The sequence below is a fragment of the Antechinus flavipes genome, chromosome 5 (genome assembly GCF_016432865.1).
Source record: "Antechinus flavipes isolate AdamAnt ecotype Samford, QLD, Australia chromosome 5, AdamAnt_v2, whole genome shotgun sequence".
In the NCBI taxonomy this organism is placed as follows: domain Eukaryota; kingdom Metazoa; phylum Chordata; class Mammalia; order Dasyuromorphia; family Dasyuridae; genus Antechinus; species Antechinus flavipes.
This window is the reverse complement of record NC_067402.1, coordinates 142,092,633-142,108,603: the sequence shown is the minus strand read 5'-3', so window position 1 is coordinate 142,108,603 and position 15,971 is coordinate 142,092,633. Positions and strand designations below refer to the sequence as shown.

At 34.2% G+C, this 15,971-nt stretch overlaps 1 protein-coding gene across 1 annotated transcript in view; it reads right to left on the bottom strand.

Moving 5' to 3' along the window:
* COG5 (component of oligomeric golgi complex 5) overlaps positions 1–15,971 on the bottom strand; it is a 354,058-nt gene that overhangs the window by 34,785 nt on the left and 303,302 nt on the right. The window contains exons 15-16 of the mRNA XM_051962639.1: positions 6,755–6,865; positions 4,752–4,814 (exon numbers count right to left, since the gene is read on the bottom strand). Of these exons, the coding sequence (XP_051818599.1) occupies positions 4,752–4,814; positions 6,755–6,865 (174 nt within the window). The remainder of the gene's footprint in view (positions 1–4,751; positions 4,815–6,754; positions 6,866–15,971) is intronic.

Genomic DNA, 15,971 nt, shown 5'->3' with positions numbered 1-15,971 from the left:
ATTAAATTTTTGTTTTATTTTGAAAATGTATATTTATGTTTGTGTATAGAGCACTATACAATCAACTCAACTAATAACTTCATTACACAATTTTGTAACCTATCTATCTACCCCATTTCTGCCACAGCAATATAGTCGCAACTTAGACCTTAAATTTTCTTATAATTTCATCACTTTTTGATAGCGACTTTCCAGAGCGAACCTTAGGAATATTTAAATTACTTGAAAATTAAAAAAAAAGAACCCATTTACTTCAGTAATGCTTTGGGTATCTTATTAAATCATTCCAGGGATCCTCAAACTACAGCCCGCAGGCCAGATGCGGCAGTTGAGGACATTTATCCCCCTCACCCAGGACTATGAAGTTTCTTTATTTAAAGGCCCACAAAACAAAGTTTTTGTTTTTACTATAGTCTGGCCCTCCAACAGTCTGAGGGACAGTGAACTGGCCCCCTATTTAAAAAGTTTGAGGACCCCTGTTTTAGACCTATGTATATAATTTATGATAGATGATAACTGGCTGAAACTCAGGAACCAAAAATATCTATCTTTTCAATTTATGACTCAGAAAGTATTAAATATACTTTTTCTAAAAGAAAAAAAAGATATAATAACCTTTTTTTTCTTTTCTATATTTTTAATGTTTGAACTAAAAATTTTATGTTATTTTGGGCTTTGGTTCCTTTTCCTCTCGTATAAGGTACATTATCTATGTATGTCACCAAATGGTATTGTTAATATTAAAGAACATATTAATAATGAAGTTGTTTAATTACAATAGCTTTGGGAGTAACTTGTTTTAAAAATTATGTCTAAGTTACTTAAAACTAGTTTTTATTTTAAATTGCCCCATGTAGATAGTGATTGCTTTGCTATATACACACAAACAGTACTACAGCATTTACCTGGCATTATTAGGGAATAACATTCTATATAAACAAATTTTCTAGAAAATTAAAAACATTCCTTTAAGTGTCAACACTTTAAAAAAATAAATTGTAAAAAAATCTATTGCACATTTCCTTGCCTTTTCAAATAGAATAGACTGAATATAACCTAAATTTTTCTTGAATTCCAATCAGCAGAATGAATATTAATCACTCTTTGCTAATAACTGTTGGTCCATTAAAGTGAGCAAGGTAGTTTGTAAATGTAAAATAAATGTAAATGTAAATGTAAATAAATGTAAAATAAAACATAGTATTCAACTTCAAGAAGCTTACAGTGTATAATGGAATTAATAAGAAATATATGAGTGGCAGTATGGCTTAGTGCACAGACAATAGGCCTTAGAGTTAAGAAGATGAGTCTGATATATACTCTATGTATGACTCTAGATAAGCCACTTAATCTTAAGACTAAATTGCAGAATAGTTATTCCTCATTGGTGCAGTGTTTCTCTGTTGAGAGATCTTTATACCAATGAAATCATAGGTCTAGACAAAAAGAAAAATATACTTCTTTTCCTCCTCCTCCTACCACTAATAATAAAGGAAAAATAAGATGAATGTACAGAAGAGGTCTAAGTAGAAATCTGAAGAGATTTATTTCAGTTAGAGTAAATCAGGAAAAGGCTTTATAGAAAAGATATATAATACCCAAATTGAGGCTTGAAAAAAAAAGGGAAGAAGTAGTTTGTATCTTTTTAAAGATCTAGCCAGTCTTTTCAATTATATATTATCATCATCTATGGGGACTCTCCTAGTTGTTAATGATGAAATACAATGTATTAAAGAATTTGGGACTATGACTTGCCTCACTGTTTCCAAACTGAATATGGAAATGATAAGGAACTCAGAAATCATCTAGTCTTAGTTTCTTAAGGAAAGTGAGGGATGGAAAGGACAAATGACTTGTTCAAAGGAATACAAGTAATGGCAAATATATAACTGAACTTACATCTTCTAATTTAGTGTTCTTTTTACTACAGAATGGTGCCATTCCTTGGATACCCATAAGAAAGAAGAGCGCCTTTATGGACAAAATCAGAGGTGTCAAACATAATAGCCCAGTGACCCGTGCAGGCCACAACACTGCAGAGCGAAGCCAGACCTGGATTAAAATGTAGCTGGGAAATATTTAACAAACTAAATAAAAGTATAATATAACTAATGCTAATTTATGGTTTTCTAAGTCAATATGTGACCAATGGAGAACCATTTCTATTTGTTTGAAACCACTGGTCTAGACCTTTTATTCTATTATCATAGTAAAGTCTAAGGAGGTGAAGGTCTGCCTACCATTATGGATAGGCACCTCTAGACACTGAAAGGTTAAGTGATTTGCCTAGTGTCATAAAGACAGTATATATATTTCATGTGGAACTTGAACTCAGATCTTCCTGGCTTTAAAACAAGCCCTTTATCCAATGCTGCATTTATATATGAAATTTTAATAAATAAAATAAGATGTTTAGAAAACAGTGGTTTAGGGTTTGTAATTCTACCTGAATTCTAGGTCTTGAGGTTGGTCCTGGGATGGAGTTTAGCTTTTCAAAAAGTCTGGGGCTAATCAGACATTTGAATGAAAATATGTTAACTTTGGGAATTCATCAAGACAAACACCAGATGAACAGGTATTTCAAAAGAGAATGGCGTATAAGGGAAGTGAACAAATGATTAAAAAGGTCATGTTGGAGAATGGAATTTGGTCTCCTGGGTCACCGCTTCCACTTTAGGAAAGATAAGCTCTTATTTAGGGATGTACTAATGTTTCATGCAAGTTATTATATATGTAAGTAAGTGATTATAGTGGAGAGAACATTGGATTGTTGAGAATCCTGGGTTTAAAGGAGGGCTCTGCCCCTAATTATCAATTAGACTTGGGACAAATTGCTTTACTGTTCCAGTCTTTGATTTCTTCCTTTAGAAGATTAGGAGCTTATACGATGATTTCTAAGACTTCATCCCCATCAAAGAGCCTATGATTGAAGGTGGCTATGTCCATGGAATCTATTCTGCAGAGCAGTCTGTGCACAGTCTGGCATCTCTACAGACACTGGTTCTACAAATTTTCATTGTAATGGACAACAGTAATCTATACTTATTGTTCGCTATATGGACTACTTTTAGTTATTGTGGGCAATTTCCTCCAAAAAGCAGCCATGAAAAGAAATGCATATGTTCTAAATCAAAAGGGATCAACTACAAAAACCATAATGAATAGTAGGAATAAAACACACACACACACACACACACACACACACACACACACACACACACACATTCACTCACTCATTCACTGACAATGGAAAGGAATTAATAGTTTAATGCAATAGTGGTTTGAGTGTTCCTCCCCATTGGTATAGCTTCAGTAGCCATGAAGCCCACAGTGGGTACTACAAAGTTTTAAGTCCTCCAAATCTGTACAGACAGCTCCAGAATTGAATGATGAAGAAAATGAGAGTCCTATTTTAAGCACTTTTTCAGCAAGAAGAGGGAAGGGAATAAACATTTATAGAATACCTACGGTGTCTAAGTGCTGTACGCTTTTTACAGTGTTATCTCATTTGATCCTCACAACAATTCTGTGAGATAAGTGCTATTATTACTCCCATTTTATAATTAAGGAAACTGAGGCAAACAAATTCAATAATTTTCCCTGAGTTATACAGCTTATAAAAAGTATCTGAGTTCAAATTTGAATTCAGGTCCATTATTTCAGGCCCATTGCTCTCTTCACTATATCACCAGCTGCCTCCAGTGACAGACTCATTCATTCAAATTTCATCTTCTTTCTACCTCAATTCTCATACCCAGTCTTTTCTTTTTGATAAGTGCCATTAACACTGTTTATGTATATTTCATTAACACTGCTTATGTGGTTTCTATTAAGGCATATTTTGGTAAAAAGAAGTGACTTGGGGGGATTGAGGGTTTCAAGAATACTTCAAAATTTTCCTTATCAAAATGACCAGCAGGATGATTTCAGAAAGGCCTGGAGATACTTACATGAACTATTGCTGAGTGAAATGAGCAGGGCCAGGAGATTGTTATATACTTCAACAACAATCCTATATGATCAATTCTGATGGATGTGGCCATCTCCAGGAATGAGATGAACCAAATCAGTTCCAATAGAGCAGTAATGAATTGAACCAACTATACCCAGCAAAAGAATTCTGGGAGATGAACCATTACACAGAATTCCCAATCCCTATATTTTTGTCCGCATGCATTTTTTATTTCCTTCACAAGCTAATAGTACACTATTTCAAAGTCCAATTCTTTTTGTACAGCAAAATAACTGTTAGGACATGTATACTTATATTGTATTTAATTTATACTTTAACATATTTAACATGTATTGGTCAACCTGCCATCGTGGGGAGGGGATGGGGGGAAGGAGGGGAAAAATTGGAACAAAACGTTTGGCAATTGTCAATGCTGTAAAATTACCCATGCATATAACTTGTAAAGAAAAAGCTATAATAAAAAAAAAGGAAAAAAACAATTATACATGACATTTATTAGCAATGAAGTTGAATCATTCTGTATCATTTTGACCCTTTGTTACAAGTTCACAAAAGTATTTTTAAATGTTCAAATACAATAAAACATTATGCTAAAAAAATTTTTTTTTCTTATCAAAATGAAGAAAATGTGGATTTTCAGAAGGGTTTTGTCTATAAAGCAAAGTATGGGTGTGTTCTAACTTTTAAACTTTTTTAATGTGAGTTTTTAACGTTAAGTAACACAAAATAATATTCTTAAATCACTTCTAATAATCAAGAATAAATTAAATTATTTTACCTTTAGGGCTGCAGCTATTGTTTCCTCTGCTGCTGCTGGGAATGAACTCTGATTGGAAATTACCTAAAAAAAGAATTTTAATCAAAATAAAACATTGTTGAAGTCATCTATGCCTGCCAATATTGGCTACCAGAAAGTAACAAAATCTCTCAAGACCACATATTTAAATTATGCTTAATATTTTAGAGACATTTCTCATAACATTTCAAAAATCTATTTGTACTTTTTGATATATGCAGGTTATTTTAAAAACAGCATATGGCACATTAAATAATGAGAACTATCAAGAAAATTAAAGATTTTTCCCCCATATTCTTTATCAGTACAGAAGTATAGATGATAAAGCTCAAAGTAATACATTTATGTCATATATCTTAAAAAAGAGAAATAAGAGAGAAAGAAATATAAGATGAAAAAAAGAAGAAGAAGAAGAGAAAAGAAAAGGGGGAGAAGAAAGAGGTAGAAAAAGCAGAGGGAAGGGAAAGGAGAGAATCAATGCTTCGGGGTCCCAAGGGGAATCTGAAACAGAATCTAATTTTCGAAAAGTCCTAAAACAGAAATGCCAGACATTTCACTTTTTATAAATCAATATGGCACATTATAAAAAATCTTGAGAGTATCAATAGAGACATTTAAATCGGCCTCAACAGAATCTTCCATTACTCCTAGTTCTCTAGAATAATAATGAAATGGCATGAAAAAATACAACCTTAGAGTTGTGGGGTTTTTTTGGGGGGAGGAGGGAAGAAAGGGGGTAATTGTAATTTGTTTAGGAAATAACCACTTTATATATGTTTTGCTTAGTAGCCAAAACATACTTTTTATAAAATGACTAACTCACACAAAAGAATTGTCCAAATAATTGAAAGAATAAAATAATAAAGAATCTTTTAAGTAAGTTGAAATATAACTACTACACGCTAGGTCAGAAACATGAGAATATCATTTAACTTCTAATTTTTTTCAGGGTTCCCAAATATTTTATTTTTTCCCCTAAAACAGACTGGTTAAATAAAGCATATTAAAATTGTTGCCATCACTAGTCTCAAAAGGACTTTATATTTTTACTTTCAGCCAGAATATGCTTCTGGCAGCAGTAATTCAAAACATCTTGGATAATATATGAGAAGGTTAAAGATCAATCAATAATTTAATCTGAGAGAGGTATTATTAATAGAAAAAAATTCAGTCATGTCACCCAAGGAAAGTGAAAAGAACATACTACATATTTTTAAACTTGAAATGAATTTGCTTTAAAGCTAATCACTGAAAAAAAAAAAAGAAAGAAAGAAAAGAAAAAAAGAAAAAAGCTAATTACTGGAAAGAAGAGTGAGAAATTTCAGTGACTTAAGTGCCATTTTTGGCAATGAGAAATTGCTTTGTTTTGGTGATAGTTTCACATATGCACCTATTTCACCATGGAATAATGGTCAGATTAGTTTTTCCAAGACCAAAGCCAAATTATATTCTTCATAAGATCACAGATTGAAAGGATTACATCTACAAGGTCTTATAGGACAAATTTTTTTTTTTCAGTTTAAAGTTGAAAAAGCTGAGGCTCAGAGAATAAATGACTTTCCCAAGATCACAGAGATGATAAACAGAAGAGACAGAAATGGAACACAATCCTTTGTTTACATCCAACATCCATTCCATTTTATCACATGAAGCACATTTGGTTCATATTTTTAATCATCTATAAGATAAAGACAACTAAATCTACACCCGTGCATGAGGATCAAACATCTTTGCTATTGTTAAAATGAAAAAAAAAAATTAAGTAACCTGTATAGCTAAAAGACTATACCTATAATGAAAGGCCCACTTAGAAAATACTAGTTTTCCTCATACAAATTTTCTATAAATTACTGCATTTTCTGTCATATTCATATATTTTTTTAAAAACCTAAAAATTCATATATTCTCTTAGTCTGTGAAGGGAAAACGTGAGGCAAAATCAAAAGGCCTTAATTAAAATGAAAGACAGAATAAATAAAACTTACCTTCATAACTGACTGGTGTAATTTGTATAATGAATTAACTACTGCTACATTCCTTCTCTGTCCTTCTGTAAGAGGACCAATGACCTGACTTGCTTCTCCTTGTGTGGAGAGCTGCAATAAATGAATACATATAAAAAAGTTAAAACAAGCTGACAGACCCTTAACCTCAGAACATATCCGTGAACTTGTTAATTGTGTAAGAATTTAAGAGTTACATCTTTGAACTAGGAGAAGACCTAAGTATACATTAGTACAGTAGTGAAGTTTTCACGAGATGATGTGACACTCCTCTACAAGTCCCCAATAGGAGCTAAGCAGTGACCAACACATCTAGTATGTGTTGGCAATTATTCTAAAGAAACTATATTTCATTAGGCCAACTGCACACTTAGATATGTCTCTAGTATTTGTTCCATGAATTATAAACTTTGGCATAATTTTTTTTTTTAATGTAAGTGGTAAGTTTTAGTGAACCACAAACTAGGTACTGTAGAGTCTTGTGTTCAGCTCTGGCATCAGATATTTTAAACTGAAAATTTTCCCCCAATTAACAAGCATAGCATTTTTTTCTTGCCTTCTCCCAACTCTTTCTCCTGGATAAAAAAAGAAAACCCAAACTCTTATAACAAATATGCATCAGAGTCTAAAGACATAGTAGGATGAGAACAATGTTGTCCAATTCAAACAGAGGTAGGCTGCATATTGACTTAGAAAATCACTAATATTATCTATAATAGATTGTGAGGGTACACAGATGGAACAGTGAATAGAGTGCTGGGCCTGGAATCAAGAAGACGTGAGTTCAAATCTGATTTCAGAAACTTACTATGTGATCCTGGGCAGGGTTAAGTTACCTTGACTGCCTCAGTTTCCTCATCTGTAAAATGAGCTAGAGAAGGAAATGGTAAACCACTTCTGAATCTTTGGCAAGAAAATGCCAAATAGGGTCATGAAGAGCTTACTGAACAAGAAGAACATCAGGATATATTGTATTTTGGTTTATTTTGTTAACCATTTCTCAGTGACATTTTAACTTAGGCTAAATGTAGCAGGAAGACAAAAGTTTGACACTTCTGGGTTACAGAAAGCTCAGAGGAAGGCATCAGGATATCAAGGGGCTCAAATCCATTGAAGAAACTAGGGAAGGCTAGCCTAGCGAAGAGAATTCTGGGGAGGGGGAGAAGGGAATCGCTAGCATTTTGCTATCTGTCCCATGTAAAAGAGATTAGGCTTCTTGTTGATTCTTGTTCTATGGCCACATGTACCTCACTAAACCCCAACTCTAGCTTACTTTCCCAAATCACCTTTCTCTTCTATGCATACATAGATTGCTGAAGAGAGCTGGAAGAAGTCACACAATTGTGCTGATTTCACCCTCTACAAAGTAATCCTTTAAGTTCTCCTTAACTGATGCTTTATCCCCTTCACAACATCCACTTCTATCCTCAAGTTCCTTCAGCCTCCTCTCTCCTCTTGGCAGTGGATTTCACCTCATACTTTCCTGAGAAACCATTCATGAGAAGTTCCCTTTTCTGTCCTTCTCCAGATCTCTTTACATCATCTTCCACTCTCTCCTTTGCTCCAGTCTTGGATGTATAGAGGTGATGAGAAGATGTACATTTGTACATGTAAAGATCTCTTGTCTTCTCCAGCAAACTACTCTCCACTACTTTCCTTTATTCTTCTTTCTCATCTTCAATATTTATATATAGCAAGTACTTAATAAAAACTTTATTTATTTATTCATTCTTATTTCCCAGTGTACTGGTTTTTTCCCTACTGAGTACAAACACACTAAAGTTTGCCAACATCCTTATATTCCCTCAAGCTATTTATCCAACATCTCCTCTTTGCTACCAGACTACTTGAAAAAGTGATCTATTCTCATTGTCTTTACTTCTCTCACACAATTCTCACCTCTTTGCAACATGGTTTCTTACCTAATCACTCACCTGAGTTTGTTCTTTCCAAAGTTACTACTGATCTCTTAAACACCAAATCTCATGCCTCTTTCTCAGTCCTAATTCTTATCGAGCTCTCTGTGGCATTTAACATTGTTAACCAACCTTTTCTCCAAGATAATTTGTCATTTCTGAGTTGTCACACTTTCCAAATTCTCCTTCAACGTGTTTGATAGCTTCTTTTCAATATCTTTTGCAAAATCAATCAATAAGTGTTTATTAGATTGTTACTACTTGCCAGGCACTGTGCTAACCACTGGGTCATCATCCACATCATGTCCTGGGCCCTTTTTTTCCTTCTTTCTCTCTCCATCCCTCATTTGCTGATCTCAATGGTTTCCATAGTCTAATGTCCGGGATAGCTTTCTGGAGGTCCTCGGGAAGGGCCTTGGTCTCAGCAGAAGAATCACCATGAGAACAGTTAGGAATAAAGTCCAAAGTCTTTATTGTCCCCTTCATAATTTGTGTCTGTCATAGTCTGACCCAATCTCCTCTGCCAGTCTCTGGTCTGCCAGTCTCATCTTAGTGCAGGAGGCAGGAGAGGCACCATGAGGAAGGTCAAAGATAGAATGTCTCTCTTCCAGTCCTTGTAAGCCCTTATATACCTTATTGTAATTATATCATTACAACACACTGAATATGTGTGAACTTAGAGAACCATTGCATCACCATGCTAAGTACTAAGTATATATGTGAACTAGAGAACAATCATCTCATCAATTCCACTGAGTTAACACCTTGTTTCAAGTATACTTCTCCAAAGTTAGGCCCTCTACATATGGTTTTAACTACCCTCTTAATGCAGAGGACTCTTGGCATTTTATATCCAGTCCTAGTATATCACCCAACTCTATTTCAATAATAGTCTACTGGATATGTTTCATAACTATCTCTTAACTAATTTGTTTCCTCAAAGTCATCCCTCTTTCAAACTCCTTAAGTCCACCATCATTTTTCTACATCATCACAGTTCAAAAACCCCCACAGCCGTTCTTCATTCTGTCTCTCATTTTTAATCTATTGAAAGATCTTATTTCTATTTCCATATTTCTTAGACCTATCCCCTTCTCTCTACACAATAACATCATCCTAGTTTATGTCTTTATTCCTTCCTTCTTGATCATTTCAATAGTCTGCTATTTGGTCTCTGTGCCTCAAATTTCTCTCCATTCCAAATCTCTTTCCCAAGTTATAATGTCACCCCCTCCCCCAAGTAAATTCTAGTGGTCCAGCTGGACCATAAAGCCCATGGAAGAGGGTAATATGTATTAAGACTGGAAACATAGGGTAGGGTCAGATTCTGAAAGGCTATAAATGAAGAGAGTTTTGTTTGATTACTGGGCTAACAGAGACCAGCTGGAATTTATACATATTGGCTTGCCCAAGACCTAGAATATGTTCCCTCCTCACCTCTACCTTTTGGAATCCTGGTCTTCCTTCAAATCACAGTTCATGCACATGTTGTGGGTGAGACCTTTCCTAATCTCCCCAATTTCTAGAACTTTTCCTCACTATTAAAATTACCTTATCAGCTTTTAAAATATGTATATGTAAATGCTGGCTCTGCCCTTACAATGCCTTGAAGGCAAGGATTATTTCATTTTGATTTGTTATCCCTAGTGTATAGTAGGATACCTAGTTTATAGTAAGTGCTTAATAAATACGTTTTAATCAATTGTTCTATTTGGCCTTAGAGGATAGAACTTGAAGCAAAGAACAGATGTAGAGAGGCAAATTTAGGTTTAATGTCAAAAAAATTGCTTAACAATTAGGGATACCTCAAAATGGAATGGGAGTCCTTTGTAACCAGTGGGTTCTCCTTTATTGGAGCTTTTCAATCAGAGTTGCTACTTGGGTATGTTTTAGGGAGGATTTTTTTTTTTCAAGTATGAATTGAACTAGATGGTCAGTGAGGTTCTTTCAATTGCAAAATTCTGTAATTCTGTAAAATATATTTATTAACCCTCATTTATGCCTCTAAAAGATAGGCTCATATTTCTCAGATGAAAACTCCAAGAAGGTTAACAGCTTGTCCAAGGTCATGCCATGGATAGGTGAGCAGGTGTGTAGGCATGAAGAACTTGTAACTTCGGATTGTTAGTCTACTTCTAAATGCATGAGTTTTAGGAGGAAATATTACATGCTTGACTGAGTTAAATCTAAAACTTATAGACCAACGGCAACAAAAAGCCCTAATATTAAAGCCCTGAAAACATTTAAAAATTGATCATATATTCATTTAATATCTGTTAATGTTTATTATTTAAAAGATAAATGAAACCTGCTCAGGAAAAATAAGGAAGAAACAATTTTGTTCTATAAGTGTCTATTTACATAAAAACCAATTAAGAATTGGATTAATTGCAACTGACAGTAAATTTTAAAGAAAAGAAATAATATATTCTCTTCACTTATAGTGAAAAAAACTACATCCTTCCTTGCTACCCTTTGTAATAATTTACACTCTAGTCTTTGTTTGGCAACTACCTAATACACTTACTTTGTGTCTGTATGCTATTTCTTCATTACACCATAGGGTCGATGAAGGCATGGATGTACCTTTAAAAATAATATGGACGGGGGATAGAGCACCAGCCCTGAAGTCAGGAAGACCTGAGTTCAAATTTGACCTTAGACACTTAACATTTCTTAACTGTATGACCCTGGGCAACTCATTTAACTCCAATTGCCTCAGCGAAAAATAAAAATAAAAATTAATAATAATATGGATATACTTTAAAAAATAATTTTATGCCCCTTGGCATCTAGCATAGAGCTCTCTGCACATAGAAAATGATTAATAAGTGCTTGTATGAATGGATAAAAGAAGTATGAAAATTATTCACTATTCAATTTATATGGTTATAAATACCTAACAATTTTCATCTCATTATGTTATTTTTAAAAATTAAAAAATTGCCAATTGCAGTCATTATTCAGTTATTTCCATCATATCTGACTCTTTGTGACCCCATTTGGGGTTTTCTTGGCAAAGATACTGGAGTGGTTTGCCCTTTCCTTCTCCAGCTTCTTTAGAGATGAGAAAATTGAGGTAAACAGGGTTAACTGTCCAGGGTCACATAGCTAGTAAATGTCTGGGGCCGGATTTGAATTCAGGAAGATTGAATTGGAGATTAGTCCAGGGACACTCATTCAAATGGAAAACTTTTATTCAATTCGAAGATTTCAGTCTGATTTCAACTCAAACTATACACAGCCCCTCCACAAGTTTCAAATTATAAAAAGGGGCAAGTTGGCCCACTTCCTTGCAGAAGGCCTAAAGTAGCTTGCTCAGCTGCTAGGACCTTCCGCCTGCTGAAAGGACATTCTCTTTTCAGCATTAATCCCCTTTTATCTCTCTTACCTATTTCCCTAACAGGACTACACCCCTCTTTACCTCTCTGTTGGGATTTCTCTGTGAGGAACTTTCTCTCTTTCTGCCAGGACTCCTCTGCTAGATTTTTACTTCTCTGGCAGGACCTTGCTACTAAGGAAGTCAGCCTCCTAGCAAAAGCTGACTTCCCAGTGTCAATAAACTTCTTTTTGCCAATCTAACTTTTCAGGTTTGTAAATTCATTTCTGAAGGACCTCTGCTGATCAGAAGGGGTTCTCACAACTCTCTGCCCTGTGCCTAACCTCATCCAGACTGTTCTTCAAAATCCATAATCATTTTTATATCTCTGCTTATGTGAGAAAGTGTTCTAAAATCTCAATAATCAATTTATTTGGAACACAGTGTATTTAGAAGTTGGGGTTGTGATTAGATTGCTGGAATTAAATAGAGAGAAAAGCTAATTGGCTAATGTAAATCTAACCATCCATATTTTAGGTATGGTATATCTGAATTTAGAAAAAAGAGAATAAATCACCTTTTAATATTTTCTTTAGCTCTGGTATTGCTGACAATAAGGGTACAATTAATTAGTAATCAGAGAACCAAAGAACTATTTAAAAAAAAAAAACCCAAGAGGTAATATAATGTGTCCCCTTGGTTTTAGATAGTCCTCAACTTAAAACAAGTGTAATGATTTATTTTACAAGTTTTATAGAAAGGATTTTCACAACTTTCCATGATAATTCCGAAGTTTAGCAATCTTAATCACTGTATTTTTTAACCCATAAGAGAACTTAGGGGAAAATTTAATAACTTAATCCTTTCAAAATGACAGAAATGAATGCATAATTTATTTTTCAATTCATAATGTGTCCAATATCATACCTTCTAGGTATATAATAATTTAAACAAAAACCTGGAGAATATAGCTGTCAATAGTTAAGGGACTATATCTCTACCAACACAATTAGCCACACATTGGACTGAAATGACAAATGTGAAAACTAAAGAAACCACTAATTAAAATTTAAGTGAAATTTCACTATTTTTCTACAGGAAAAGGTTGGACATACATGAAGATTTTTTATCCCTAACATTACTAACATATTGTAGCTGGCTTTCTAGACTCATGGTAAGGAGGGAAGAATAGGAATAAAATAGCTAATGAAATTATACATGATGGTTCTACAAACAAAAGAGAATAAATAACAACCACTAAAGACCTTTTCTGTTAAAAAGTAACAACAACCATCACCTCTCACTTCCAAGCTAGTCTCTCTTTTTTCTACTTATTCGAATCTTACTTGTATTTCAAGGCTCACCTCAAGTCATTTCTCCAAAAAACTTTCCCTAATGATTCCAACCTACACTGATCTCCTTTTTCTACTGAAGTCAACAATAAACATTTATTAAGCACCTACTTTGAGCCAGGGAATACTTCAAATAATGAGGGGGGGAAAAACCACGCAAAACTGAATGAACCATATACAAACAAGCTATATACAGCATAAACTAGAGATAATTAATAAGAGTTAGAAAAAAACTCTAACATTAAAGGCAATTGGGAAATTTTTCTTGTAGTCAAGTCAATAAACATTTATTGAATATGTACTATGGGATACAAAAAAAGAAAAAGAGAGTTCCTATTCAAGGAGTTCAGTCTAAGGAAAAGACATGTAATTTATATACAAATATGCAGGATAAATAGATTCTGGAGGTGATGTGGAGCCACTGGAGCTTATTAGGAAGTAGGTGCCACAGTGAGATTTGCAGATTCCTCTGATAGAGTGAAAGAGGGACTGGATTGGGGAGAGACTTGTGGCAGGCCAACTGATGGGGAAGAGTGCTGCAGCAAACCAGGCATGAGGTGATAAGGTACTGTATCAGGATGGCAGAGTATTAGAAGACAGATGCACATGGGGTAGTACAAAGGTAAAGTCAATGCCATCAGTTGCTTCCTTTCTCCTGCATTGTCTCAGGTCCAGACACCCAAAATGATGAAGCTGAAAGAATACTAGATTTGGAAGACCTTGTTTCCATGGTGATCGGGGGACATCACTCCTTTGGAAACAAATTTCTGTAAAATGAGAGAGCTGGACTAGATGATCCAATTATGATCCTAATGCCCATTATGATATAAAAACTCAGTCTTCCTGCTCCTTTACACATCCACCTTTCCTTGTTCTATCAAATCATACATAAGAGTTTGAAAAGAAGATTATAGGATAAGGCAAAAGGATAAGGCAATATAACCTAATTATTTTCTTCTTTTGTAGCTCTTCTTGTTAAAGTCTCTCCTCTTCCATCGATTCTCAGGTGACATTTCTTCCGAGAAGTTTTCTATAATCCCACTAAGTAAAAGTGATTTCTTCCTCCTTAAATTTTCATACTGCTTTTTGCCAGAACTTCTTAGCACTTATCAGACCCTTATGCAGATCATGATTATTTGTATACATTTTATGTACTCTATTAGATAATTTTTAGAAAAAACATTCTAAACATAACATACATTGCCACTGCTCTTGAGGGCAGGAGTTGTGTCAAATCTACTTTTTGAACTGAGGTTGTTAGTTCTGTCTTTCAAAATCTTGTTCTTGCTGGCCTTAGTGCTTATGCTCTCTCTCTTTTTCTCCCTCTCTCTGATAATTTTGTTTGTAAAAACAGTTAAAATTGTATTATATCTCAAATACCCTAAATTGTTTTTCCTTAGTTTCAGGTATATTGTAGATTCCAAGGTTCTAAAGTAAATATCTTTTGCCTTAAATTCTCTTAATTGCAATCATCCCATGGGAAACCTCACTCATTGTCTTTCCCCTAAAAGGTATCATCTCTCCTTTTCTCTAGAACCAAGATGAGCTATTCCCTTAAGTTACTGCTTACTAAAAATTTGCTCAACTTATGCTTTGCATTCCTACTTGTTTTGCCTGAAACAAATTCTTCTGTCCAGATGGTCTTAATTGGCTCTGTCCTTAATAATGCAACTGATCGCAAAGTATCTTTGAGCTTTTTGTGACCCTTAACACTGGGACTACTTTTGTTAAGCTTTTTAAAGTAAAGTACCAATCAGCCTTTCCTCACAAACTGGCTGTATGTCCTTCTGAGTTTATATATACCCTTAGTGACTCACCCCTAACTTCCATCCTACTGGCTGAGGTGAGGTGAAAAATTGTAGAAATATATAGACATTGAACAACTTTCTCCCAGCTACTGATTGTAATTTTCCTACATTTGGATGATGAATTACATTATGTTTCAGCCCCCAATCCATGGCTTACATTATGTAGATAAGATGATTTTTAATATAATTATAATCAGAAACACTATCCTATCTAAAACAGGTTGTAAATTGGCAAAACTTTTAGTAAAGAACCCCTTTCTGCATAATTTAGGCATACAAGAAAGTGTAGGGGTTGAATTAGAAAATGGTTACCAAGGAAACATTTCCTCAGCTGGAAAGAAACCATCACAAGTTTTTATATATGCTTAGGAAGGTTACCTTTTTCCTTTATTTTTGTGTTTCTGATTTGAAAAAAAAAATATCACCCATGAGAAGAGGCTGCTTTAGGTCTTTATCGAGATTAACAAGAGTAGTTACTATTAAAAATCTCTGGCTAAGATAAAAGTACTGGCAAGAGCACAGTTAAACTTAGAAGAAGAAATTTAAAAATTATATTCTACCTGCAAAATCTTAAAATAAATTCATTATCTTATCAACCAAAACTACTCCTTCTGACTTTCCTAATTTATTTTTGGTTGGGTTGATGGTACTATCAATCTATTTTTATTTTATTTTATTTTTTTAATTATACACATAACATACATTGCCCCCTTGAGTATCCTCACTCTATCATTTATTTTCAGTCTCTCACTGCTTCCCAACTGCATACAAATATGTCTATGGTCCCTCCCCCATCAATAAAAC